Here is a 27,449-nt window from a genome sequence, read left to right as displayed (position 1 = left end):
GACTCGGCTCAATTCTTTCATTATTTGCTAAGTGCCTTGTCACCTTCATTAACATGCTCACTTTCTAATTCTTATTTCTGATATGTAATGTTAGATGAGGGTAATTGATGTATACACCATCTTTGTCACACCTTCAGTTCCCTCGAAGGTAGGCTATCAGATCATGGGGATTAATGCTTTTCTGTCCTATTAAGTTTTCCAATAGCAATATTTTGCTTCTGTAGTTATTATGACCTCTGCAGTCAGTCTAGTTGTCCTTTATCTTCTGTAATAAATTAGAGATTTGTTTATTTTCTCTGCCATTGCTTTAATGTGTGCATAGAATCCATTGCAATCTGTTTTTATTTCTTGTACTGGTTTCATATTTCACTTCCTTTCTCATTATCAATTTCTTGATTCTTCTCAGCTGAGTTGTGAAATCTTCACAATCCTTAGATTAACTGCTCTAATTAACTTTTTCCTTAGGTTTAATACAATGTTTAATTTAGAGATTAACTTCTCTTAATAGCCATGGCTGAACTACTTATCCAGTTTCTATATTGTTCTAAAGGATATGTGTGCCAACTAGACAATTTTTTTAACCAAATACAGTAAATAGATGAAAAACCATCTCATCCCAGCTACCAGGTTGTTCATTTGAATATTTTTGTATGACTGTGATTCTCAGATTTCACCTCTTCTCCTGACTTAACCCTGGCCATATGACTTCCTAGGTCTTTGGAAAGAAGAGGTGTGTGGCATGAAAGAGTTAAGTAGCCTGCCAGCAGTGCTTGTGGATAAGGAGGAGCATGAGTGTTTTGTTTCAACCCCAGAAACTAAGCTGCTATTCTGATCATGACATCACTAGCCCGACGGTGATCATGACTCTGATGATAACTGGTCCTCCTCAGCTTTCACCTCTCCCTCATCTGCCTACTGTCCCAATCTCTTCAATGATTTAATGGCCTATAAATCAATCTGAATCCATTTTCTGCTTCCATTGCTAAATCTACACTAACAATAGAACCCTTGTATTTTTCTGGTTTGCAGCCTTGAAGTGCAGTGTTTCATATAACTTTCATAGAGCCAAGATTGTCTGTCTGCAAGTCTTGCAAAAACACATGCTCTGTGGTATTAAAACACTTGAAGTCCTTTATTGCTTAAAAATTCAACTCCTATAAAGATAAGGGTATTCAGCAGTGGCTCAGTGCGTTTTTGAGAAATGGTTATCCCTTGGATCTGTACCTTCTAAGGAGATCAACTGGAGGAAATGTATTGCTGAAGAAAAACTAATTTACCATTTTTTTCTTTCAGTATATATTTCAGATGTCTTTATTATTCACAGCAACTCATTTATCTTCTGTATCTTCCTCACAATTGCTATTTTTTGTTTCAAATGTTTGCAATTATTTTGCATTTTTGACCAGTCAAATAGCCAAGCTGAATATGATCTTGATTTTCTTTTAAATGTGAGATGTGGATCCAAAACTGAAAGGCTAACAACCCATAATTCCAGCTTTTTTTCTTCCATGGTAAATGCTACCTAAATTGTTGAATGGTCCCAGCCTTTTCAGTTATTAGTTTTCCATTTGAAATTCATTCTTCTTATGAATATAACAGTGACAGAAACAAATGTTTGAATTGCTTTTTTAGTGAAATGGCATATGTTGCCTAACCAACAGGAAATGTTAAAATAAATAAAAGTCAGAAAATGGAAACTTGTATTCATGACTAACTGTTCATATCTCTTTTTATTTCGGAAAAGGTATCTAACTGGTTGTGTTTGTTAAGTGCTGGATAGTATTAATATCTGTATAAATGGAAGCTCTCCTATCTGGCACTAGCTGGACTTGATAGTTGCTGAATTTTCAAATAAACTACGGATTAGTCTAGTAACAGCTTATGAAATGCAGCTTAGTAGAGCATGCCAGTTTGTTAAGTGCTAGGTAACTTATATATTTCCTAATGTTATGATAAACCTTTGAACAGTTGCGTGTTTCACCATGGGTGTGTGCATATTAACTTGAGCATATGGTGAATTACTGAACTCGAAATTTAATTGAGGTTTGTTTTTACAGACTTGAGTCAAAGTGCTTTAGCAATCACTGACGTGAAGGGAAAAGATGACAAGGGGTTATTGGGCTTTTTGAAAATTGGCAAAAAGAAAACAAAGGTAAGCATAACAGTTTTGAACTAATCCTATAAGTTAAATATGTATATGTACAGCTGATGTTGTTTATTATTGTCATATTTACCGAAGTACAGTGAAAATCTTTGTTTTGTGTGCCATCCATACAGATCATTTCATCACATTAGTACATTGAGGTAACACAAAGAAGAGCAGTAACAGAATGCAGAATATGGTTTACAGTTGCAGTGAAAGTACAGTGCAGGTAGACAATAAGGTACATAGCTATAGCAAGGTAGATTCTGAGGTCAAGAGTTCATCTTATCATACAAGATGTAATACTTGAATTTTTTTGATATATAATACATTATTGATTTTATTTTATAAGTGATTCTGTAAATTTTACTTCAATTATTGACAAATTACACTGATAAGCGTAGGATAGCCATAACATGACAAGAATTCTGGCCAATAATCATTCAAGATGACTGTTTAGCAATGCAGACAATGAGAAGTTAATCGAAGTCACAATGTGGTAATGGTGGTTTGTTAATTGGTTTTCTAGTAAAATAGATGAACTCTGTATGCTTTGGTATTCTAGATCTATCCGGACAAGGTAGCCTGAGACTGACTGACTTAACAAATTGAAGGGGAAATGAAGCATCATTTCTATTTAAATAACCTCTCCTGTAACAGACGATCTGAAGGACTTGCAGATTGATTCTGTAAAGCCCTTCTCTTTGAAACATATTACATCAGCTGATTTTCTAGCCTCATCATCTTCATTTTCCTTAATTGCCTTCCTTTTGTGCATCTGACGAATCAATTACTATATTTCTCTTTGGAAAATGCTTGTCATCCTTTCTGGATTGTTTCAGTCATTAACTCTCTTTCCTTCAAAATTGTTAACATTCTTCATTAAAGTCCCATCACTTCAAGCTATTGCTGTATCTCTGTTCTCCTCTTTATGTCAATGTCTTTGAAGGCACCGTTGCAAACCAGTTTCATGCCTGCCACATTCTATGCACACTTCCTGCATCAAGACATTAATACTGCCTCAGTAAAACTCATCAGCACTATCTTTGTAGACTGCACTTCCATCATAGTGTCCCCTCTCAACCGAACTGAGTTTTTGTACCTTCTGACATATTAGATTCGCTTTATGCAGTGTCCCCTCCATTGTATCTTTTAATAGATTATGTTCCTTCCTAACTACAGCAATACTTAAATCAGTTTTCCTCCTTTTCCTAAATAATAAAACAACATCAAGTTTTAAATTTAGGCATTAGGAGAATTAGCTTGGGCTGAGAACATACGTTGGCATGGACAAGCTGAGCCAAAGGGCTTTTTTCCATGTTGTTTTACATTGAGTCTAAATTGTCAATATCAATGTTATCCAGTTTTCTCCTTGTATTGCTGTGTTTCACTTTAAATATCTGAATTAAAAGCGGAGAAAGCTGGAAATATGCAGAAGGTTAGACAGCATGTTGTGGAGTGCTCAGTATACAAAATATCTCAGGCACTGATTCTGCTGAATTCTTCCATCACTTTCTTTCTGTTCCAAGTTTCTAGCTTGGCCTGGTTTTTGATTTTCTAAATATTCCTGAATTGTTCAAGCATTGCCTCATGAAGTCTCCTCCCAATTGTTTCCTGATAGATATATGGTTATTAATTTCAGTGGCATTCCCCTCTCAAATGGAACCCAACTGCCTTAGGTCTTGAAATAAACAATCTTACCACCAGAACTTATACCTCCACTCATCCACCTCATTATGTATTCTATCAGCATAACAACTTACAATTTTTTAGGTACTCTAACTTCTCCAAACCACTTTGCATACATAAAATTAACCAAAAGACATAGGAGCAGAATTAGGCCATTGTGTCTGCTCCACCATTCAATCATGGTCGCTTTATTATTCCCTCTCATACCCATTCTCCTGCCTTCTCCCCATAACCTTTGATGCCCTCATTAATCAACAAACTATCAACCTTCATTTTAAATATACCCAAATGACTTGGTCTCCACAGCTGTCTTTGGCAATGAAATAGTATTGCTTCATCTTTCGGGATTGTTACACGGAAGAATGGATGTTGAACATGTAGTCAGAACACAGGTGATGGGTAGACTGGGAGTCACACTTGAGAGGCAGAACTGGATACCAACTTGCCAGGAAAAGATCCTTGCCAATAAATTTCAGAGGTAAACACAATTGTTGCAAATTCTTCTGGGATGGATGAACAACATGGTAATAGATGCAGTAAGATAGGCAAAGGCTGGGAAGTATTGTAGGAGGATATGTAATAGATAGTGTTATAACCAGTGGAAGACGTGAATGGATTTTGGTCACAGTTGCAAGTGATTCCATTTTTTTCTTTTATTGGGCATCATTTGGAAAGACTCAAGTATGGAATTACAGTAAAGAAAGGCATCAGCTTCTTAGTGGTAACAAATATGCATCAATACAAAAAAGAGGAATTTGAAATGGGGTGATGAGTTGATAAAATCTGGGTATTTTGAAGTTGATTTCCTTGAACAAAGTTTTATGACGGTAATTTGAAAAAAGAGTAACCCATAACCTGAGGCAAAGTTGTCATTTACAATGTCAGGGGCCGTGCCATAAAGAGAATTGCATCAGTTTAATGAAGATAGGGAATCAAGAATTAAGTTAGGATGAGATGAGCTTGAAGAGGGCTTATGGGACAAGGGAATTTAAGTAGAGAAATATGCAAGATAACGACTGTGATGAACACAGCAAAGATTGCTGAAGTGATTGCTTTCAAATCCTAATGATGACATCCATAGGCTCCAGATAATATTTGATAAGGACATGCAGTAGGTTAGATACAGTTTCATCACAATCTGAAAGCATGAAAATGCCTCACTGGACCAAAAATGCTTTCTCTGTTGGCAAAAAGAAACTTGTGGTCTTCAATAAAGATTGACTTTGTCATCAATTAAATGAACCCACTGTACCTAAACATATTATTTTCTAACATGCTATAAAGCATGGGATGATTCTGTAATTTCTTTACACTCTGAATCCTCCAATAGTAATGCTTACTTCTGTTTCAGAAAGGTGAACAGATGATTTTGGAGAATATTGATTGTGATGGTGAATGTCTAACCCCAGATGAATGCCAGTCTATTGTAAGTACTAACACAAGCTTCTATGGAGTACATACTAGCAATTGTCAATAATCTACTAACAAAGCGCACTTACAAGTAAATTTAGGGCACCTTAAGTGTACTTAGAGCACACGGTAGATTGCATGGGTTTGCTTAACACTTTACAACACCAGCAATTGGAGATCAATTCCTGCCACTGTTTGTGGGAATTTGTATGTTCTCCCTGTGATCATGTGGGCTTCCTCCATGTGCTCCTTTTTCTCCCACATTATAAAGATGTATGGGTTTGGCTTAGTAAGTTGTGGAAAAGCTACACTGACGCTGGAAGCATGGCAGCACTTGCTGGCTGCCCCCAGCACACCTTCAGACTGCGTTGGTCATTGACGCAAATGATGTATTTCACTGTACATATGACATATAAAGCTCATCTTTATCTTTACTGTGAATTACAATAAGTTTCTACTTATTGAAAACAATAATACTAACTAACTGGATCTCTGTTTATCCTCATTGCCTCACTAAGATTCTGTTAGCTGGTGTTTTTGATGTAAAATTGCTTATGCACATATCAAATTCACAACTTTTTGAGGCTTAGTCTGTTTGAAATTATTGGAATATTTTTCTAATCTACAAATTGACTTTCGCTATGAAAGTGAATTTGTGTTCCTTGGAAATACTGTTTCTACCTACCAGTGATGTTGGCACCTGGAACTTGCTTGGTTATTGTTTTCCATAAAAATACAAGGTAAGTCTAACCTACGTCACTGACAGAATGCATGACATCATTGATAGCGCTGATCAAGTTGGATTCACCAAAAAATTACTCAGCAATTTGAGTAATTACAAAAACTAAAAGAAAATGGCAAATACTGGAAATCCAAAATAAAAGCAGAAAATGCTGTCAATGCTCTACAGGTCAGGTTACATCCGTGGCAACAAAAAATCTCAAAGACCTAAAATATTAACTCTCTTTCCACAGATGTCACCTGATCTGTTGAGTGTTCCCACTATTTTCAGTCTTGAGCTTACATTAACTCAATTAGGGTTTTCACCTTATTGATGATTAATGGCTAAAGGTGACATTTCAAATCCACCCAGAGTGGCGTGTTAAAAACTGAGGATGCAACATTTCTGCTTTTTTTTTCCTGAAAAAAAAAATTTATCAATACCTGATTAGTTATTGAGACAACATTTCCTCTGGACAGAGTCCAGAATTAAAGCTCTCAGTATAAGAATAGAGGCAGTGTTAATTTTGGACTGAAATGTTGAGGTGTTTCCTTACAGAGAGCTGTAAATCTTTGAAATCTACCTCAAAGAGCTGAGCCACTGAGAATGTTCAGTGCTAATTTTTTTTTTAGATTTTTGGATGCAAAGACAAATGAGAGATAAGGGAATTGACCAGGCATTTTGGTGTGGAACAGGATATACCATCATCTTATCAAAAAGCTCATTGGCCTCAAGGGACCTGAAGAACTATCCTGTTTCAACTTGCATTATTTTTCCCCAAAATCAAAAAAGCCCCTATTCTTTCAACTATGCTTTCTCTGATTAAACAATATAGGAAGAAATTCAGTACAAAACTGCAGGAGGGTTACACCCCTCTTGAAGCATCAGGCTTTGGAATATAAAAGGTAATATATGTACCATCAAAATTAACCACAGGAAATATGCTTGGGCAAATACAGATTTCTGGAAACTTTCAAAATAAACAACAGGAAATATGCTTGGACAAATACAGATTTCTGGGAACTTATAACATAAACCACAGGAAATATGCTTGGACAAATACAGATTTCTGGGAGTGTCCTTTAGAACAAAGCAATTAAGGCTCACGGGCTTTAGATACACTTTAATTTCTTAAGCTTTGGTTCAATGGAGATCTATTGCAAACTGGCTAATTGGATGTATGCCAATCAAGAATAAATACAGGTTTATTCACTATTTTTATATGTCTAGCTTGGATTTTTCTATTTGCTATTAACATGATACTAAATTATATCACAATGTTTAATGAGTTCACTAATGATTTTATCAACATAAATGGCTGGGATAAGATAAAATGCAATCAGAGGAAGGGCACTGCCCACTTTTCAAGCACCCTAGGAGACCCCTGTTGATCAAAAAAATTGATTGATTTTTGGAAAGCAACTATAAACAAAAGAAAACATTGAAAAAGCAGAAAAACATTATCTTAAATTATGAGAAAAGGAAACTATGTTTGGCTTAGCTTTCCAAGGACCTTGTGCAATCCATAAAGGTACCCTCTACATAATTTCTACTAACTTCAAAAAGATGTCCACAAGCACAAGCTTTCTCTGTTTTCTCCCCCTCAAAGGCAATACATTCTGAGCCAATTTCTTATTTGGCAGATTTTCAAAGTCACAATAATAAGATATAGAACCATGCAGCACAAGAACAGGTCCTTTGGCACACAAGGTCTGTTAAAATAAACTAATTTTCTACTGCCTATTAATGACCTATATTCCTTCATTCTCTGAATATTCATTGGCCAATTTAACAACTTCACAAATGCCATGATCATGTCTGCTTCCAAAATACCCTCAGTTGTCCATTTCAGGCACCAGCCAGTCTCTGTCTAAAAATCTGGCCCGCACACCTTGCTGGTGGGGTGAAAAATGAGTACCATAGGAGCTGTGACCTTTACCTTTCAGTCCATGAATGATTACCTAAAAAGTCAGAGTAAAAGGTGAAGCAAAATCAAACTAAACTGATATCAGAGACGGATGATTGATATTTTGGTAAAAGGAACAATAGTGCAGACTGTTACTCTAAATGGGGAATGAATTCAAACATCAGAGGTACAAAGGGACTTGGGCGTCCTCATGCAAGACTCCCAGAAAATTAATTTACAGGTTGAGTCTATGGTAAAGAAGGTAATTGCAATGTTGGCATTTATTTCATAGGGAATAGAATACAAAAGCAAGTAGATAAGACCACACTTGGAGTGTTGTCAATAGTTTTGGGCCCCATATCTCAGAAAGGATGTGTTGTCATTGGAGAGACTCCAGAAGCAGTTCGCGAGGATGATTCCAGGAATTAAGGGGTTAACATATGAGGAGCGTTTGGCAGCTTTGGGCCTGTACTCACTGGAACTTAGAAGAATGCTAAGAATGGGGATCTCATTGAAACCTACCAAATGTTGAGAGGACAAGGTAGGGTGGATGTGGAGAGGATGTTTCCTGTGGTGGGGGTACCCAGAACCAGCGGGCACAGCCTCAAAATTGAGGGGCAACCTTATAGAACAAAGATAAGGAGGAATTTTTTTAAAATATAGAATAGTGAATCTCTGGAATGCTCTGCCATAAACTGCAGTGGAGGCCAAGTCTGTGGGTATATTTAAAGAGGAAGTTGATAGTATCAAAGGATATGGCAAGAAGGCAAGTGAATGGGGTTGATTGGGATCTGGGATTAGCCATGATGTAATGAGCAGACTTGATGGATTGAATGGCCTAATTCTGCTCCTATGTCTTATGGTCTTAAACAGACTGAGAAATCAAGTTTCCTGAAATCATAAAGTTGGACATTGAGTGAAGACAATGAGCAGCTCAAGATCATCCCACTGCATTTCTTTCAATCTAGTATTCTGACATTGTTATTCACAGCATAGTCTCCTTCACACTGGAGAAACCAAATGCAGATTGAGTCCACAGGAACAACATTGAACTTTCCTTTACCTGTCATATTCGTTCTGATTTTCCTGGCACATTTTATTGATTTTTTAAAATGTAAATTAACAGTGACAATATACTTTATTATGTCAAAGGTCAGATTTCATGTCATTACAATATTAAGTTTACTGGCTCTATTATGACTAGCAGGAGCAAGTTTAACAAATTAAAATAAAGGCATACAAAGCAAAAACAAGTAAAATGGAAATCAAAATACTGCAAATAATATAAATCAGAAATTTCTAAGGAAGATTAGGATTCAATTAATATCTATTATATCAAACAACTTCCAATCCTGGAGATTAATTTATACAAGATTATAGAAGATATGAATAGGATAAAGTGATTTCTGTATTGCAAATGAATGCAGCAGGCCAGGCAACATCTATAGGAATATGTATAGTCCATGTTTCAGGCCGAGACCCTTCGTCAGGACTAGACGAAGGGTCTCGGCCTGAAACGTCGACTGTACCTCTTCCTATAGACGCTGCCTGGCCTACTGCATTCACCAGCAATTTTTATGTGTGTTTCTTGAAATTCCAGCATCTACAGATTTCCTCGTGTTTCTGTATTGCAAATGTGGTTTATCATTGTATGTTATGGACAAAGATTATTCGAAAATATAGATGACCTTAAGCTATGGCCATTTACTTACACAATGTTTTCTTTTGAGCAGCTAGTGGTTGAGCCCACTAGGGAAAAGGCAATCCTGGATTGGGTGTTGTTTAATGAGCCAGATTTGATTAGGGACCTTAAGGTAAAGGAACCCTGAGAAACAGTGATGATAATCTGATAGAATTCACCCTGCAGTTTGACAGGGAGAAGCTAAAATCAGATGTATCAATATTACAGTGGAGTAAAGGGAATTACAGAGGCATGAGAGAGGTGCTTGTTAAAGTTGGTTGAAAGGAGATACGAGCAGTAATGACAGCAGAACAGCAATGGCTGGAGCTTCTGGAGCAATTCAGAAGATGTAGGATAGATACATCCCAAAGATGAATAAGTATTCTAAAGAGAGGATGAGGCAACTGTGGCTGAGAAAGGAAGTCAAAGACAGCATGAAAGCAAAAAAGAGGGCATATAATATAGCACAAATTAATGGGAATTTAGAGGATTGGGAAGATTTTAAAAAACAAGGGGTAACTAAATAAAGACGCTAACGATATAAAAGAGGATACCAAAAGTTATTTGAGATACAGTATTTAAAGAGGACAAGAAAGGCAAGAATGTATATTAGACTACTATGTGGAGCAGGGGCGCCATCTGCATGGGCAATGGCTCGCTCTCCATATTGCACTGCCTTGGTTTGCATACTGGCTTGCATATCACAAAGGCAGTTAGCACACTATATCTGTGGTTGACCCCAACCAAAGAAGAGATTCGTTGGTTTCTCCCTTAGGGGGCAAGTTAGTTCAGTTACAAAGTTACGAAATCAAAAGTGACCCACAAAAGCAAATCACTTTGGAAATAACAGTTAGATTAGCTAGACTCAACATCGTGTTAAGTCAAAATTGTGTATGTGTAATCTTGGTCTTTGAGGATGGAGTTCACACATTGTTAAGAGGAAACCAGTGGATATAGGTTTGTTTTTGATTTTCATCAATATACAACTCAAGTAGGTTTGACAAAACAAATTATGACTTACAAGATTTGGATAATGCCTTAGGTTGGATTAAGACTACAGATAATAAAAAGAAAACAGAGAGAGGGCACCGCAGTTCATTACTGGAGTGGCAGGGCTAATTATTGGACTATTAGGTTTCAAGAGGTACATTTAATGTCAGAGAAATGTATAAAATATACATCGTGAAATTCTTTTTCATTGCAAACATCCATGAAAACAGAGGAGGGTCCCAAAGAATGAATGACAGTTAAACATCAGAACCCCAACAACACCCCCCCCCCCGGCTCCCCCTTCCATACACAAGCAGCAGCAAGGCAACAACCCCCCATCAACTGAAAAGCATTGGTGTCCCCCACCACCGTGCACTCAAGCACACAGCAAAGCATCAATAAAGACACAGACTTACAGTAGCCCAAAAACTACATGTTCACCCAGTAATTCAACATACACAGGCTCTCTCTCTCCCTAATAAGGTAAAGAGAGGTCCCTCTGTTTCAGCGAGAGGGGAGACATAATAAACAACTCGCTGATTTACAATGTTAACAGTCTGTTGCGTTACTTTTTCCGAGCTCTGTGCCCAGAGAGTCGGCATCAGAGCGCAGCTCGCTGGACACACAACCCCCGGCAGCTAACCCGCTGCTGCTGATGTTCCGTGTTCTCCCGCGATGCTTCAGTCAGGGGCACTGGCCTAGAATTAGCAAGTCTCCAGAGCCACGAAAATCCAGAACCCTAGAGCTACACTCGCCTTCCAGGCTGTGTCCTTGGGATATCAAAAAGCAGCCAGTTGTGAGACCCTGAGAGCGGGTCCCATTCCTGCATAGAACTGAAGTCAGCATGTAACTCCAGGTCAAGGTCTTCAAAAGAACCTTGAAAAGGGAAAAAAGTGATGTCAAAGATAGAAACAGAGCTGCTTCTAAAGATACAAGCAAAGGAGATGCCGCTTAGCGTCAATGATTAGTGTGAGCCTTGCCTATTCACAATACTAGATGGGAGAAACCAGTGTAAAACTAGAACATTGTGTGAGCAATACATTGTGTTCCAATATTGAGTTATCAGTGAACGTCCAACTTTTGATCTTGAAATGGATAGAAAATCAGCAATGAAGGGCCTAAGGCATTCATACAGTGTGATCTTAGAAGAATGTGGAGTGAATGTGCTGAAACATGATATGTTATGGGGCCTTGACAAGATAGATTGGAGAGGATATTTCATGTCATGGGGCACTTAGAATCAGGGGGAATGTGAGAAGGAATTTCTTCTCTGAGGGTCATTAATCTTTGAAGTACTCTACCCCAAGAGTTTTTCCTGTGCTTTACTATGCAACATATTTATTCCAGAGAATCACAGCAAACTTGTTTTTCTAAATGTAAAGACGATAAAAATAAGCAATGTGACACCCCCTCCTCCCCCATGTCTTCTTCATCATTCCATAAAATGATAGACAATCTGATCTTGTTCTCAGATCCAGTTCTCTGTTTCATTGCCTTTGACGCTCACAAAAAATAACATTGGTTTTCAAAAACAAGAGAAAATCTGCAGATGCTGGAAATCCAAGCAACACACACAAACTGCTGTGGAACTCAGCAGGCCAGGCAGCATCTATGGAAAAGAGTAACCAGTTGGTGTTTTGGGCCGAGACCCTTTATCAGAACCACAAGGTGATAGGTGAAACTGGGTTGGGGGAGAGGGGTGAAGTAAAAAGCTGGGAAGCTGATTGGTGAAAGAGACATAACAAACAACTCACTGATTTATGATGTTAAAAGTCTGTTGCATCGCTTTTAACCAATGATACTTCAAATACGATGCAGCTGGGAGTTCAGAAGCCTAATGGTTTGGGGGAAGAAACTGTTTATCATCCTGACTGTTCTTGTTTATATGCATATAGTTTCCTGCCTGATAGTAAGAATCAAAGAGCATGCTGGATGGATGGATGGGATACTTAATAATACTAAGGGCCCTGTATATGCGGCGTTCCTGATAAATGTCCCCGATGGATGGTAGGGAGACCCCTATGATCCTTTCAGCTGTTCTCAGAGTCCTTTGTAGGGATTTCTGGTCTGATGCTTAACTGCTCCCATACCAGATGCAGATGCAACTTGTCAGGATGCTCTCAATGGTGCTCCTGTGAAACGCAGTTAAAATGGGGTGGCGGGGGGGGGGGAGATCCTTGCTTTCTTCAATCTTCTGAGGAAGTGCAGGCACTTCTTGTTCAGGGAGGTGATATTAAGGGGCCAGGTGAGGTCATCCATGATGTGAACTCCCAGGAACTTGGTGCACTTAACTCTCTCTATGGGGGGGGGGGGAGTTAGCCGTGTATTTGCAGAGGGGGATGGTTTGTCTACACCTTCCTGAAATCCACAATGATTTCCTTTGTCTTCTCCATGTTCAGCAGGCTTAGGTTGTTCTTCTCACACCAATCCACCAGCCCCTTCACTTCCTCTCTCTTTATACTCTATCTCGTCATCCTTATTAATAAAGTCAGCCACTGTTGTGTCACCCGAAAACGGTTTGAGCTGGATCATGCGACACAGTCGCGTGTCAGCAATGCAAACAGCAATAGGCTGAGCACATAGCCTTGGGGAGCACCAGTGCTCAGTGTGATGGGACGAGAGATATTGTTGCCCACATGGACTGACTGTGGCCTTACTGTTAAGAAGTCCAGTATCCAATTGCAGAGGGAGATGTTGAGACCCAGCGAAGACGGTTTCCCCAACAGTTTCTGGGGTATGATAGTGTTGAACACTGAACTGATCTATAAACAGCAATCTGGCATATGTGACCCCATTTTCCAGCTGGGACAGGACAGAGTGGGGAGCAGACTGGTCCATCTTTCCATCGTCACTGGAAAGAGTCCAGTGTCGCTAGGAGAAAGGATTTAATGTGCTCCATTACCAGCTGCTCAAAGCATTTCCTAATGGTTGATGTTAATGCCACTGGACAATAGTCATTTAGGCAGGTTATTGTCACCTTCCTTGGCACTGCAATGATGTTGCCACCTTGAAAACCAAAGGGACAGTGGATTATTCCAGAGAGATGTTGATTGTATCTGTCAGCTGGACTGTGCAGTCTTTTGGAAGCTGACCTGGTATATTATTGGGCCCCGCAGCACTGTATGGGTTGATCTGGCTAGGATCTTCCTCATCTCAGCTTCAACTGGACAGAGTGTCTCCTCCTCTGAGGGGAGGGGTTCCTTCCTCACCAGCACTTTGTCCTGCGCATCAAATCATGTGTAGAAAACATTCAGCCTCTCCATGTACTCATTCAGTATCCCACAATGTATTTGAAACATGTTACTGCTCTGATGGAACTGTGTTCAGTCTATGAAATCTAGGTGTAAATCTTGAAATTGAGATATGTGTTTGTAGGTGTTGTGAAGCAGAGGAATGTTAGGTCCAAGGTGATTTCCTAGAGATTGTTATGGGTGTGCCACAATTTGAATTGTGTTTGAGGCTTGTACTGATTATGGGACATAATTTTTGCATTTTTAACAAACGTATATAAGTATAGCATTCCTTGCCTATCACTGCACATGTCGTGTCCCCCGCCCCCCGCCCACCCCAACTGCTAAGAGAAGATCTAATGCCATCCAATTTTGGAGAACCATTTTACGCATGGCAACTATTTCTAAGTATGTGATATATAAAGCCTTTCTTCCAGATATGCTACCCAACAGCTAGAGGCACTAAAAGCATCCACAAATTCATGTTATACAAGCAAGTACACATTATGAATCATCTCAATTGGCACATTGTGAATAGGAAAAATTGGCAGAAATATAACAACTACAAATAATATGCATATAAACTTCATAATGTCCAGCAGTTATTGACTCTGTTCAAAGTCTTCTGGCTAGTTTGTGATGTGCTCACTGTAGCCCAGCAGTGTAGGTACTGAGTCAGAGGTAACTTGCACATTAACTTCAGTGTTTATTGTACTGGTTGGGTACTGCTTTAGCTCACTTGCAGTGGCGAGCATGTACTCATTCATTTTTAACTTCTACCTTCTCTGCTGAGTAAGTAATTAACGGTTTTTGATAAAGAATTTTCCACTGAGTTCCCAAAGGTGCCTTATGGAGATCTTTTCTTATGGCCCGCTCACCAGGAGTCAGGATGTGCCCTCCTTCTGTTGTGGCAGAAACCTGTTGAGAAGCAGATTGTACAGCTTGGGTTAATTTTGTGCAATAATTAACTAAACTGCCTGCCATAATATCAGTCTCTCTGAGATCAAGAGCCATGATAGTGGCATGGCTCGTCCTCTTATTACCTTGAATTGACTTAATTTAGTTTTGTTTAGTGTTGCTCTGATGACGCTGGGTGATGTGGACAATCAAAAGACCATTCAATGCTCATCAGTCGACATATTCCTGACAAACCCTTCCAGTGAAATGTGTTCCTTGGTCAGAGTCGATGTGACCTGGCAATCTCATCTAGAAATGTAATCTTTGTGTGTGGCAGTGGCTATCTTTGCTGGAATAGCTTCCACTCATCTTGAAAACTTTCCCGCTATTACCAGTACGTCCAAGTATCCTTGACACTTTGGTGAAGTAATGTAGCCACTTGTAAAAGTGGACTAGGTGGGGCAAGAGTTCTTAATTATGGCAGCTTTTCCACTGCTCCCGGATTCATTTTCTGGCAGGTCATGCATCTTTCTAGCAATTGTCGACCCTTACCCTGATCTTTGGATTCCACCAGCATTGGGAAAATCTGTTGATCTTCCTTTTCACTCCAGTATGTTCTAGGGAGTGTATCTGCTGTGCCAGATAAGGAAGTAACGTAGTTATAGTTACCAGTCTTTGACTAGTGCCATATCTCCATGCTCCATCACTGTTTAACCTACAGCCAAGTCTGAGGGCAACTGTAGAACATTCATAAGTTCCTGTACTGTTTTGGCCATATTTGATTGGGGTTCCCACGACTGTAAGAAATCTCTTTCATCTCCATAAGTCTCCAAAGTCAGGAACAACTCCAAAAGCATACTGAGAATCAGGGTAGACATTAGCTGATCTTCCTTCTACTATATTCCAGGATTTAATCAGGGCTTTCAGTTCTGCCTGTTGTGCAGAGGTGCCAGGAGGCATGCTTCCTGATGCCAGCACTTGAGTTTCAGAAACAATGGCCCATTCAGCCATTTGATTTCCTTCCTCAATTGTTGAGGAGCCATTAGAGTATAGAATCAGATCTGGATTCATTCAAGGTGTTTCATCTTGCTTGCATCTTCATGGCATGTTGTTATCCTTGCAGAGTCATGGTCATCATAGTCTAACAAGAATTCATTCCAATCAGTAAATTAGCATATAAGGTGACTGATTTTTGCTCTATTAAGGCAAGCAAGAGCTGTAGGAAGAGCTTAGTCATTTTTGAATTCAACAATACGTCCATTACTTCCAAGATTGCTTGTTGAAGTTGTACCATCGGATCAGGATCTCCTGATATTTGTGGGGCAGAGGACTGAACTTGTTGAGCTTGTACCTGTTGTTCATCTTGTTTCTATACCAACAACCTCTAGCCTAGCCTTTTACCAAAAAGTGACATTTTGTTTTAGTGAATTGGCCTGTGAGGTGTGGCTCAGACTGAGATTGCGTTGCGAACACGGTGAATTTTAGTCCCGCTTTTTCTGTTGTGTTGACTCGCCTGCAGTAGCTGTGGCTGCTGACCAGCCAGCAACGACTGCTGACCCATGGTCAGTGGCTGTTGGTCAACAGGTAACTGACCCACCTGTAATGATCTTATTCAGATTTTGATGTCTCGTTACACTTGTTTGGCAGCTTGCATTAGTTTCCTAAATGGAACATCAATTCCACTCCAATTCAGTTTTGTCAACTTCACCATTTTAGCAATTTCTTGTTTCAAGCCATTCCTAAAAGTTGACTTCAAGGAACCATATGGAGAGTCCTCTATGTTATCCTTAATTATTCCTGGACCTCTGAGTGATATAACTACACTGTCCTGAAGCATTCGTAATTTAGAGAAACAACTTCAGAAGCCTTTTGCATGCAATCACCCGCTTTCCTCCAATCCATCTGTATTAGTCCTGTTTTACCAACCACCTCATAATAGCATCCCAAACACCTTGTATATTTTGTTTACTATATCCTTTGTTGTCGTCAAATCTATGAATCAAATGTCTGACTTGCTGAGAAGGCAATGTATTAGCCAAAATTTGGATCCTATCTTATGGGTGTAGTTGGTATATATTTTTAATACATTGAAGCTCAACCCAGGTCTTCAAGCTTCCTTTTTTAGGATGTGGAATTTATTTGGACCATTTATCAATCATTTCCAATTCAGGTGGCTGATGGAAAGCCCATCTGATGTTGCTGCTGGGCTTTCAGATGCTGCTTCAGTTTACTTTGAAGCTCCATGCATGCACTTTGATTCAAAGCTATTTATCATATTGTTTTTTCACTCATTAATTTAATGCAAAGATTTGCTGTTTAGACCTTTTCCTGTCTCTGCCATACTGTTTTTGTAGTTTATCAGTATTCTCTATCCTTTTCCACTTGTATAAACTTTTTCACTCATTCTTCCAAGTCATAAATTACGCTCTCCAGCTGACCACGCGTCCACTTAAACTCACAGATCTGTTTTTCTCATCCTACACACTCGTGCTTTCTTAACTATGATAATACTGACAGTTATTTCCTTTGCTGAAGACATTCCCTGGATCTTATCCTATACCTTCTCAATATCATGTAAAGACCACATTTCATTAGACTCAACATCAATGGTATATTTCATTGTATTTTTTTATTAATCTTATCAAATTGAGATGTTTTATTCAGGTAAGAACGCAAACCCTCAGTCATCTGTTCACACGTAACTTATGGAAATTCAACTCCACCTTTTTCTTTAGTAGATTCCATGACTTTGGCTATTTCTATTTCATGTGGGTTCTTCTGAGTTCTTAAATCTTCATAACCGTCTGCTAACTATGCCAAAATTACTGGATACTGATGTTTTTGAACTAAGGTTCTTCAGAAGTCAAGAATGAGGCATAACACTTGTTGCTTATGATCATTTTTATTAAGTGTTACAGGAACAAAGAAAAACAAGGAGAGAAGAAGGATTGGGGCAGAGAGAGAGAGAGAGAGAGAGAGAGAGAGAAAGGGAAAAATAAAGAACCCAAATGGTCTGGTCCTCTTATATCAAATGGCTGATAACACATGTTTCATTCAAATTTCATTGCTTAAATTAACCGATGAGATAGCCCCTATTCAATTAATGCCATACAATTGGAAATACTGAACAATTACTAGTATATAAGTGATTATATAAAAGTACAAACACGCAAAAGTAACTTAAACTGCAAGGAAAGTAACAATTATAAAGTCCAATCCAACACTGGTGAATACTGATGCAAAATATTAATTTTGCACCTTGCACATCCTCTGGCTCCAGGCATAGATTCCATACTTTGTCCTTGGGTGATCCTTCTTCCCTCTAGCTATTCTCTTGTTTTTACTGTATCTGTAAAATGTCTTAGAATTCTCCTTAGACCAACTCACCAAGAACATTTCATGGCACCTTTTACCCCTCCTGATTCTCTATTTTAGGCTTTACCATGCTTCCTTTGTATTGCTCAAAGACTCTGTCCAATTTCAGCTTTCTAAACTTTTTATGTGCTTCCTTTTTCTATATTTTACTAAATTCACAGCTCTCTTCATCCAATATTACAGAAACTTGCCATTTTTGTCTTTCTCATAGAAATATGCTGGTCCTGAATTCTGAGCAGATGGCCCTTAAGTGGCTCCCACGTGTCATATTTGAACTTGCTCAATAACAGCCATGCCAATCTATTCTCCTCCTCTCCTGTTGTAATTGGCTTCCCCAAATTAACACTTACCCTGAGCTCAAGCCTCAAAATTTTGAGTTATGATCACTATTCCAAAATGCTAAACCTTTGATCACCTAGATAATCTCATTTCCCATTACAAGGTGTAGAATGGCCCTTTCCTCGGTTGGGCTATCAACATACTATTTCAAGATACACTCTTGAGTTCACTTCACATTGAACATAGAACATAGAATAGTACAGCACAGCACAGGCCCTTCGGCCCACAATGTTGTGCCGACCCTCAAACCCTGCCTCCCATATAACCCCCCGCCTTAAATTCCTCCATATACCTGTCTAGTAGACTCTTAAACTTCACTAGTGTATCTGCCTCCACCACTGACTCAGGCAGTGCATTCCATGCACCAACCACTCTCTGAGTAAAAAACCTTCCTCTAATATCCCCCTTGAACTTCCCACCCCTTACCATAAAGCCATGTCCTCTTGTATTAAGCAGTGGTGCCCTGGGGAAGAGGCGCTGGCTATCCACTCTATCTATTCCTCTTAGTATCTTGTACACCTCTATCATGTCTCCTCTCATCCTCCTTCTCTCCAAAGAGTAAAGCCCTGGCTCCCTTAATCTCTGATCATAACGCATACTCTCTAAACCAGGCAGCATCCTGGTAAATCACCTCTGTACCCTTTCCAATGCTTCCACATCCTTCCCATAGTGTCGTCTGCAAACTTGCCAACCCACCCCTCTAACCCCACAATCAAGTCGTTAATAAAAATCATGAAAAATAGAGGTCCCAGAACAGATCCTTGTGGGACACCACTAGTCACAATCCTCCAATCTGAATGTACTCCCTCCACCACGACCCTCTGCTTTCTACAGGCAAGCCAATTCTGAATCCACCTGGCCAAACTTCCCTGGATCCTATGCCTTCTGACTTTCTGAATAAGCCTACTGTGTGGAACCTTGTCAAATGCCTTACTGAAATCCATATAGATCACATCCACTACACTATCCTCATCTATATGCCTGGTCACCTCCTCAAAGAACTCTATCAGGTTTGTTAGACATGGTCTGTCCTTCACAAAGCCATACTGACTGTCCCTGATCAGACCATGATTCTCTAAATGCCCATAGATCATATCTCTAAGAATCTTTTCCAGTAGCTTTCCCACCACAGACGTAAGGCACACTGGTCTATAATTACCCGGACTATCCCTACTACCTTTTTTGAACAAGGGCACAACATTCACCTCCCTCCAATCCTCCGGTACCATTCCCGTGGACAACGAGGATATAAAGATCCTAGCCAGAGGCTCAGCAATCTCTTCCCTCGCCTCGTGGAGCAGCCTGGGGAATATTCCATCAGGCCCCGGGGACTTATCCGTCCTAATGTATTTTAATAACTCCAACACCTTCTCTCCCTTAATATCAACATGCTCCAGAACATCAACCTCACTCATATTGTCCTCATTATCATCAAGTTCCCTCTCATTGGTGAATACCGAAGAAAAGTATTCATTGAGGACCTCGCTCACTTCCATAGCCTCCAGGCACATCTTCCCACCCTTATCTTTAATTGGTCCTACCTTCACTCATGTCATCCTTTTGTTCTTCACATAATTGAAGAATGCCTTGTGATTTTCCTTTACCCTACTCCCAAGGCCTTCTCATGCCCCCTTCTTGCTCTTCTCAGCCCCTTCTTAAGCTCCTTTCTTGCTTCCCTATATTCCTCAATAGACCCATCTGATCCTTGCTACCAAAACCTCATGTATTCTGCCTTCTTCCACCTGACTAAATTTTCCACCTCACTTGTCACCCATGGTTCCTTCACCCTACCATTCTTTATCTTCCTCACTGGGACAAATTTATCCCTAACATCCTGCAAGAGATCTCTAAACATCGACCACATGTCCATAGTACATTTCCCTGCAAAAACATCATCCCAATTCACACCCGCAAGTTCTAGCCTTATAGCCTCATAATTTGCCTTTCCCCAATTAAAAATTTTCCTGTCCTCTCTGATTCTGTCCTTTTCCATGATAATGCTAAAGGCCAGGGAGCGGTGGTCACTGTCCCCCAGATGCTCACCCGCTGAGAGATCTGTGACCTGACCCGGTTCATTACCTAGTACTAGATCTAGTATGGCATTCCCCCTGGTCGGCCTGTCCACATTCTGTGACAGGAATCCGTCCTGGACACACTTAACAAACTCTGCCCCATCTAAACCCTTGGAACTAATCAGATGCCAATCAATATTATGGAAGTTAAAGCCACCCATGATAACAACTCTTATTTTTGCACCTTTCCAAAATCTGCCTCCCAATCTGCTCCTCTGTATCTCTGCTGCTACCAGGAGGCCTATAGAATACCCCCAACAGAGTAACTGCTCCCTTCCTGTCCCTGACTTCCACCCATCCTGACTGTGGGCAGCATGGATCAATTGGGCTAAATGGTCTGCTTCCATGCTGTATTACTTTATCTCTCTGTTGAGAGCAACAAACTTTTAACCCATATGAGGTTTATGGGAGCAGGTAAAAAAGTAGAGTTGAAGTGAAGATCAAGTCAAACTCAATCCTATTAAATGTCTGAATGGGCTGTATCACCTTCTGTTTCTTAAATAGGAATAACTGGGTGTTATGGGAATAATGTTTGTCTGGCATGTTGGATAAGCTCTCATTTTGTGGATGTAACAAGCTGATTCGTGGAAACAATATGTATAACTTTCCTTGATGTTACAGGGTATTTAATAAGCTTTTGTGGGGGAAATGTTGGTATATGAAATAAAATCTTGTAAATGGAGAATAACAAATCAGCAGGGATTTGAGGACCAGCTAAGTGTCACTTCCCTAAAATTGATGTACTGCATGCTGTGGGCCATGCACAGAAATCAAGTCAAAACAGCAAGGACAATCCTTACATGAGATGTCTGAGAGGGTTATCAACTCCTTTACAAACTTGAAATGTAAAGCCAAGCAGATCATCATGCAAGTTATTTTTATTCATCCAGTCAAGACTAAAACCATACAGTTGTTGACTAGCAACCAACCGCTGCATGTTCTCATAGTAAGTCCTACACATACCCCTGCCTGGCCTGTTAATTTTGCACATTGTTCGCTAATGACTGCAAGTCGGATGGTGAATTACTTTCACATGGTGGAGAGAGTTGCAAGTGTCCATATGCAGCTCTAGTCTGCCTTTTGACTACATTATAGTTTTTATTATAATGTGTTGCAATGTTCGGCTGCTGCAAAACAACAAATTTCACAACATATGCCAATGATATTAAACCTGATTCTGATATTTCACCTTGAACATCAACAGTCAGGTTAATTGGCTGATGGCCAAAAGCAAAGCTGCTGTTGGAATGTCACTGGTGGGATAAGAGAAACTCCCACTCAGAGAGAGCAACAGATCTGAACTTCAAAGGAAGGGCATCAGCAGCCCTCACCATCTGCTAGACTGATTACTGAGCTGATGTGATAACCTCAAAATGTCTTTCAGTAAGCGAATCTTATATACAGTAGCAATAATCTACAGTAGATTTACACAAAGAATTAATATATAGAATGGTCAAAGCTTCAGCCACAGCACACCCACCTTGACTAGCTTCAACTTAAACTACGATAGACCTTTGCTATTAGATACTGCACTATGGTATGAAAGTTGTGGCAAAGACCATGTCACTATGTATGTGTTGGATAAATGGACACCAATTTCTGCAGAGAGTCATTTGCAGGACTAAAGTTGGATTTCCCTTGTTCCTAAAAATCTCACACAAACATGCTGGGTTACTGAGATAGAAAACAAGATTTTAATTCCATTGTGGCAGCTGGGAATGAAAAAAAAAGCAACTTGCTTTGCACGTTTTATGGCCGTGCTAGAATGTAGTACAAGTTCCTTCTGTTCTAAAGTCCAAGGATGTCCCAACACACTAGACCACTACTATACTAAGATAAGGAATACCCACCATTCCATGCCCAGACCACACTTCTAATTATCCTCCATGATCTCCATCAGCTCAAGTGCACCACAAGGCTGTATGCTTAGCCCCCTGCTCTGCTTGCTTTACACATTTGACTGTATGGCTGAGCTTAGCTCCAATGCCATATTCAAGCTTGCTGATAACACCACTGTCATAGGCCGAATCAAAGGTGTTGATGAATCGGGGGAGATTGAAAATCTGGCTGAGTAATGTCATAACAACAACTTCTTACTCAATGTCAGCAAGACCAAGGAACTGATTATGGACTTAAGGAAAAGGAAACCAGAGGTCCATGCGCCAGTCCTCTTTGAGGATCAGAGGTGGAGAGAGTTAGCAACTTTAAATCCCTAGCTGCTACTATTTCAGAAGACCTGTCCTGGACACAGCAGATAAGTGCAATTGAAAAGAAAGCACAGCAGCACCTCTACTACCTTAGGAGAATGCGGAGATTGAGCATGGCGTCTTAAACTTTGACAAACTTCTATACATGTGAAGTGGAGTGTATATTGACTGGCTGCATCACAGTCTGGTATGGAAACACCAATGCAGTCGAATGGAAAATTGTACAAAAAGTAGTGGATAAGGCCCAGTCCATCATGGGTAAGCCCTCTCAACTATTGAGCGCATCTACTTGAAGTGTTGTTGCAGGAAAGCAGCATCCATCATCAGGGACCCTCTGCCACTGGAAGATGCTTTCTTCTCGCTGCTGCCATCAGGTGGAAAGTGCAAGCATCTTTGGACTCGCATTACCAGCTTAGGGAACAGTTATTACCCCTCAACCATCAGGCTCTTAAACAGAGGGGATAACTTCACCTGTCCCATTGTTGATATGGTCCCACAACCAATGGACTCACTTTCAAGGAATCTTCATCTCATGTTATTGATATTTATTGCTTATTTATTTATATTATTGTTTCTTCTTTTTGCATTTGCACAGTTTGTTGTCTTCTGCACTTTGGTTGAAAGCCCTAGTTTGACACTCGTTCATTGATTCTGTTATAGTTACTATTGTATAGATTTGTTGAGTATACCCACAAGAAAATGAATCTTGGGGTTGTATATAGTGACATATATGTACTTCGGTAACAAAATTTACTTTGAACTTTGAAATCAACCCCGCATCCATCACTTGTGCCAGCAGCTCATTCCACACTCTCCCCACCCTCTGAGTGAGGAACTTTCCCCTCATGTTCCTCTTAAATTGGATCAGTCACGATGAAATGGTGGCTCAGACTCGATAGACCTAATGGCCTAATTCTGCTTCTATCTCTTATGGTCTTAAACATTTCACCTTTCACCCTTAACCCATGACCTCTAGTTGTAGTCTCACCCAACCTCAGTGGAAAAAGCCTGTTTGCGTTTACCCTATCTATACTCCTCACAATTTTGTACACTGTATCTCCACCAAATCTTCCCACAATCTATTCAACCTTTCCCTATAAATCAGATCCTCAAGTCCTGTAAACATCTTTGTAAATTTTCTCTGCACTCTTAATTACATCTTTCTTGTAGGTAGGTGACCAAAGCTACACGTAATTCTCCAAGTTAGGCCTCACTGATGTCTTACACAATTTCAACATAGCATCTCAACTTCTGCCCTCAGTGCATTAATTTATAATGGCTAATGTGCTTTCTTTACGATCCAATCTACTTGTGATGCCATTTTCAATGAATTATGGATCTGTATTCCCAGATTCCTCTGTTCTACTGCACTCCTCAGTGCTCTACTGCTCACTGTGTAAAGCCTGGCTGGTCCTCCCAAAGAGCAACACCTCACACTTGTATGCATTAAGTTCCATCTGCAATTTTTCCAGCTGGTCCAGGCCTCAGTTCAGATGCAAGCTTTGATAGTCTACCTCACTATCCACTACACCCCTAATCTTGATGTAGTCTACAAGTTTGCTGATGCAGTTTACCACATTATCATCCAGAACATTGATATAGATGATAAACAATAATGCACCCAGCACTAATCCCTGTGGCACACCTCTAGTCACAGGCCTCCATTCAGTGAGGCAACCACTCATTGGCTTCTTCTGTGAAGCCAATGTCTAATCCAATTTACTACCTCATCTTGAGTGCCATGTGACTGAATCTTTTTGACCAACCTCCCATGTGGGACCTTGTCCAAGGCCTTGCTGAAGTCCATGTAAACAATATCCACTGCCTTGCCTTCATCAACTTCCTCAAAAATATCTATAAGATAAGCTAGACATGACTTAACAACACAAAGCCATGTTGACTTCCTAATTAGTCTCTGTCTATCCAAAAACTTATATATTCGGTCCCTAGAATACAGGTTTCCCCCGCCATCTGAAGGTAGAGTGTTCCTATGAAACGGTTCGTAAGCCGAAATGACGTAAAGCGAAGAAGCAATTACTATTTATTTATTTGGGAAAATTTTGTGAGCATTCGCAGACCCAAAAATAACCTACCAAATCATGCCAAATAACACATAAAACCTAAAATAACAGTAACATATGGTAAAAGCAGGAATGATATGAGAAATACACAGCCTATATAAAGTAGAAATACTTTCCCACAATCATTACTGCACTGTTCTCTGAAGCGAAAATCTCACGCAAGCGCTGTTGGCAAAAACACTCTCTCCAGTAACCTTTAAGCTATGAAGTTGCCAAATCAGACCAAATAACACGTAAAAATACACAGCCGATATAAAGTAGAAATAATATATGTGCAGTGTAGTATCACTTACCAGAGTCGGGAAGAGAGCACCGCACACACTGATGATGGTGTGTTAGACTGAGTCATCGCAGGTTGGCTGGTGCAGTGGCCCCCACCCTCCAGGCCGCCGACCGATACATTGCCGTGAAGCAGGGGTCCAGTGGTAGTCGGGAGGCACACAGCACATCTTTAAGAAAGAAGCTGAAATAAACATGCTAATTAATTAGGTGCCGCCCAACACGTAATTGTCGGTCCAGATCAGAGACGACACAATTGGAAATCGGCACTGATCTGGGCCGACAATTACGTGGTGGGCGGCACCTAATTAATTAGCATGTTTATTTCGGCTTTTTTCTTAAGATGTATTGTGTGCCTCCGGGCTACTGCTGCATTCCCCACGAATCGGTACAGTATCTGTCCATGGTCTGGGTGTTGGGGTGGTGAGACACAGGGATGTCATCTCGTCGTCTGTTTCCATTAGGGCAGGCAGCTCATCTTCTCCTATGACTGCCCACCTCGATGTCAAAGGTTGAGGTTCGTCGTCTGCTGTGGCTGATGTGGAAGGCTTGCTTGACTGCTGAGCCTCGCGCATTTTTCTATCATACAGTTCTTTGTAAGGACTCACACCATCTTGTAAATATCCCCTAAACCTACGTACCCTTTCAAAATTAAAGTCGTACTTTATCATTGCAGCGAAAATTTCACGTAGTTGCTTCACTTTCGCTACTGCATTCGGTTTCGATTGTTATCCTTTCCTCTTCCAACTGCATCAGCTCTTCATCTATCAGTTCTTGGTCATGGGATGCCAAAACCTCTTCAACATCATCTTCGTCAACTTCCACAAGCCAAACTCACTTTGTCCTTACTTAGTTCACCACGATCGAAACACTTAATTATGTCTAGTTTTACGCTAAGTGTAACACCCTTACGTGCTCTTTCAGGCTTTTCCAATACCTCAGAACTCATCTTGCAAATGGGTGCTCACAGGCACGTGTTAAAGTAATGCCGTTCCGAATCCGGGGGAGAGCGGCTGCTCAGGGCGTGTGCTGCCATTTATCGCGCGCTGATTTTTTTCGTAACAGTGAAAACACCTTCTGAAAACGAAAACAGGGTACGAATGTAGGTAACACACATCAAAGTTGTTGGTGAACGCAGCAGGCCGGGCAGCATCTCTAGGAAGAGGTACAGTCGACGTTTCAGGCCGAGACCCTTCGTCAGGACCCTTTGTCCTGACGAAGGGTCTCGGCCTGAAACGTCGACTGTACCTCTTCCTAGAGATGCTGCCCGGCCTGCTGCGTTCACCAGCAACTTTGATGTGTGTTGCTTGAATTTCCAGTATCTGCAGAATTCCTCGTGTTTACTAATGTAGGTCTTTCGTAACAGTGAGGTTTCATAAAGCGAACGTTCGAAAAGCGGGGGACACCTGTACCTTCCAATTACTTTCCCGCTGTTGATGTTTGGCCCTCCGGCCTATAATTTCCTGGCTTATTTTTAGAGCCTTTCTTAAACAGTGGAACAACATTAGCAATCCTCCAATTCTCTGACATGTCACCCTTAGCTAAGGATGTTTTAAATATCTCTGCTAGGGCCCCTACAATTTCTGCACTAGCCTCCCACAGGGCCCTAGGGAACACCTGGTCATGCCCTGGTGATTCATCTATACTAAAATGCCTCAAAACAGCAAAAATCTCCTCCTCTGTAATCCATATAGTGTCCATGACCTCGCTGAAGCATTGCCTCACATCTTTAGACTCTGTCCATTTCCTGAGTAAACACAGATGCAAAACTTCCATTTAAGATCTCCGCCATTTCTTTCAATTCAATGCAATGATTACCATTCTGTTCTTCCAGAGGATTGTTTTGTCCCTTGCTTTTCTTTTGCTTTTGATTATTTGTAGAAGCCGTTAGGATTCTTCTTCACCTTGTCTGCTAGAGCAACCTCATGTTTTCTTTTAGCCGTCCCGATTTCCTTCTTAAGTGTTTTCAGGTATTTCTTATACCCCTCAAGCACTTCGTTTGTTCCTGCCTGTCTATACCTAGTATGCACCTCCTTCTTTTAATTAACCAGGGCCTCAATACCTCTCAGAAACCAAGTTGCTATAAGCCTGCTATTCTTGCCTTTCATTCTGACAGGCATATACACTCTCCGTACTCTCAAAATTTCACTTTTTAAATGCCTCCCACTTACCAAGAACACGTTTGCTAGAAACAACCTATCCCAATCTACGCTTGCCAGATCCTTTCTGATACAATCAAAATTGGCCTTTCTCCAATTTAGAATCTCAGCCCGAGGACCAGACCGGTGCTTTTACATAATTACCTTGAAACCAATGACATTATGCTCATGAGATGCAGTGTTCCCCTACACATGCTTTGGTCACCTGCTTTTTCTCATTCCTTAAAGGGAGATCCAGTATCACACTCTTTCGTTGGGACATCTATGTAC

General features: G+C 40.3%; 1 protein-coding gene across 8 annotated transcripts in view; it reads left to right on the top strand.

Annotated features, from left to right (window-relative positions):
• The window catches only part of cobl (cordon-bleu WH2 repeat protein), a 302,078-nt gene that overhangs the window by 146,058 nt on the left and 128,571 nt on the right, over positions 1–27,449 (top strand). For 7 of the 8 annotated variants that reach the window (XR_011885441.1, XR_011885442.1, XM_072253549.1 and 4 more), the window contains 2 exons: positions 2,058–2,152; positions 5,184–5,258. Coding sequence is in view for 6 of the 8 variants with exons in the window: in XM_072253549.1 (XP_072109650.1) it covers positions 2,058–2,152; positions 5,184–5,258 (170 nt within the window). In the remaining 2 variants the exon portion in view is untranslated. The remainder of the gene's footprint in view (positions 1–2,057; positions 2,153–5,183; positions 5,259–27,449) is intronic. The other variant, XM_072253554.1, reaches the window with a different exon arrangement.

This window comes from Mobula birostris, chromosome 3 (genome assembly GCF_030028105.1).
Source record: "Mobula birostris isolate sMobBir1 chromosome 3, sMobBir1.hap1, whole genome shotgun sequence".
NCBI classification, from domain to species: Eukaryota; Metazoa; Chordata; class Chondrichthyes; order Myliobatiformes; family Myliobatidae; genus Mobula; species Mobula birostris.
This window is presented reverse-complemented; position numbering and strand designations above follow the sequence as displayed.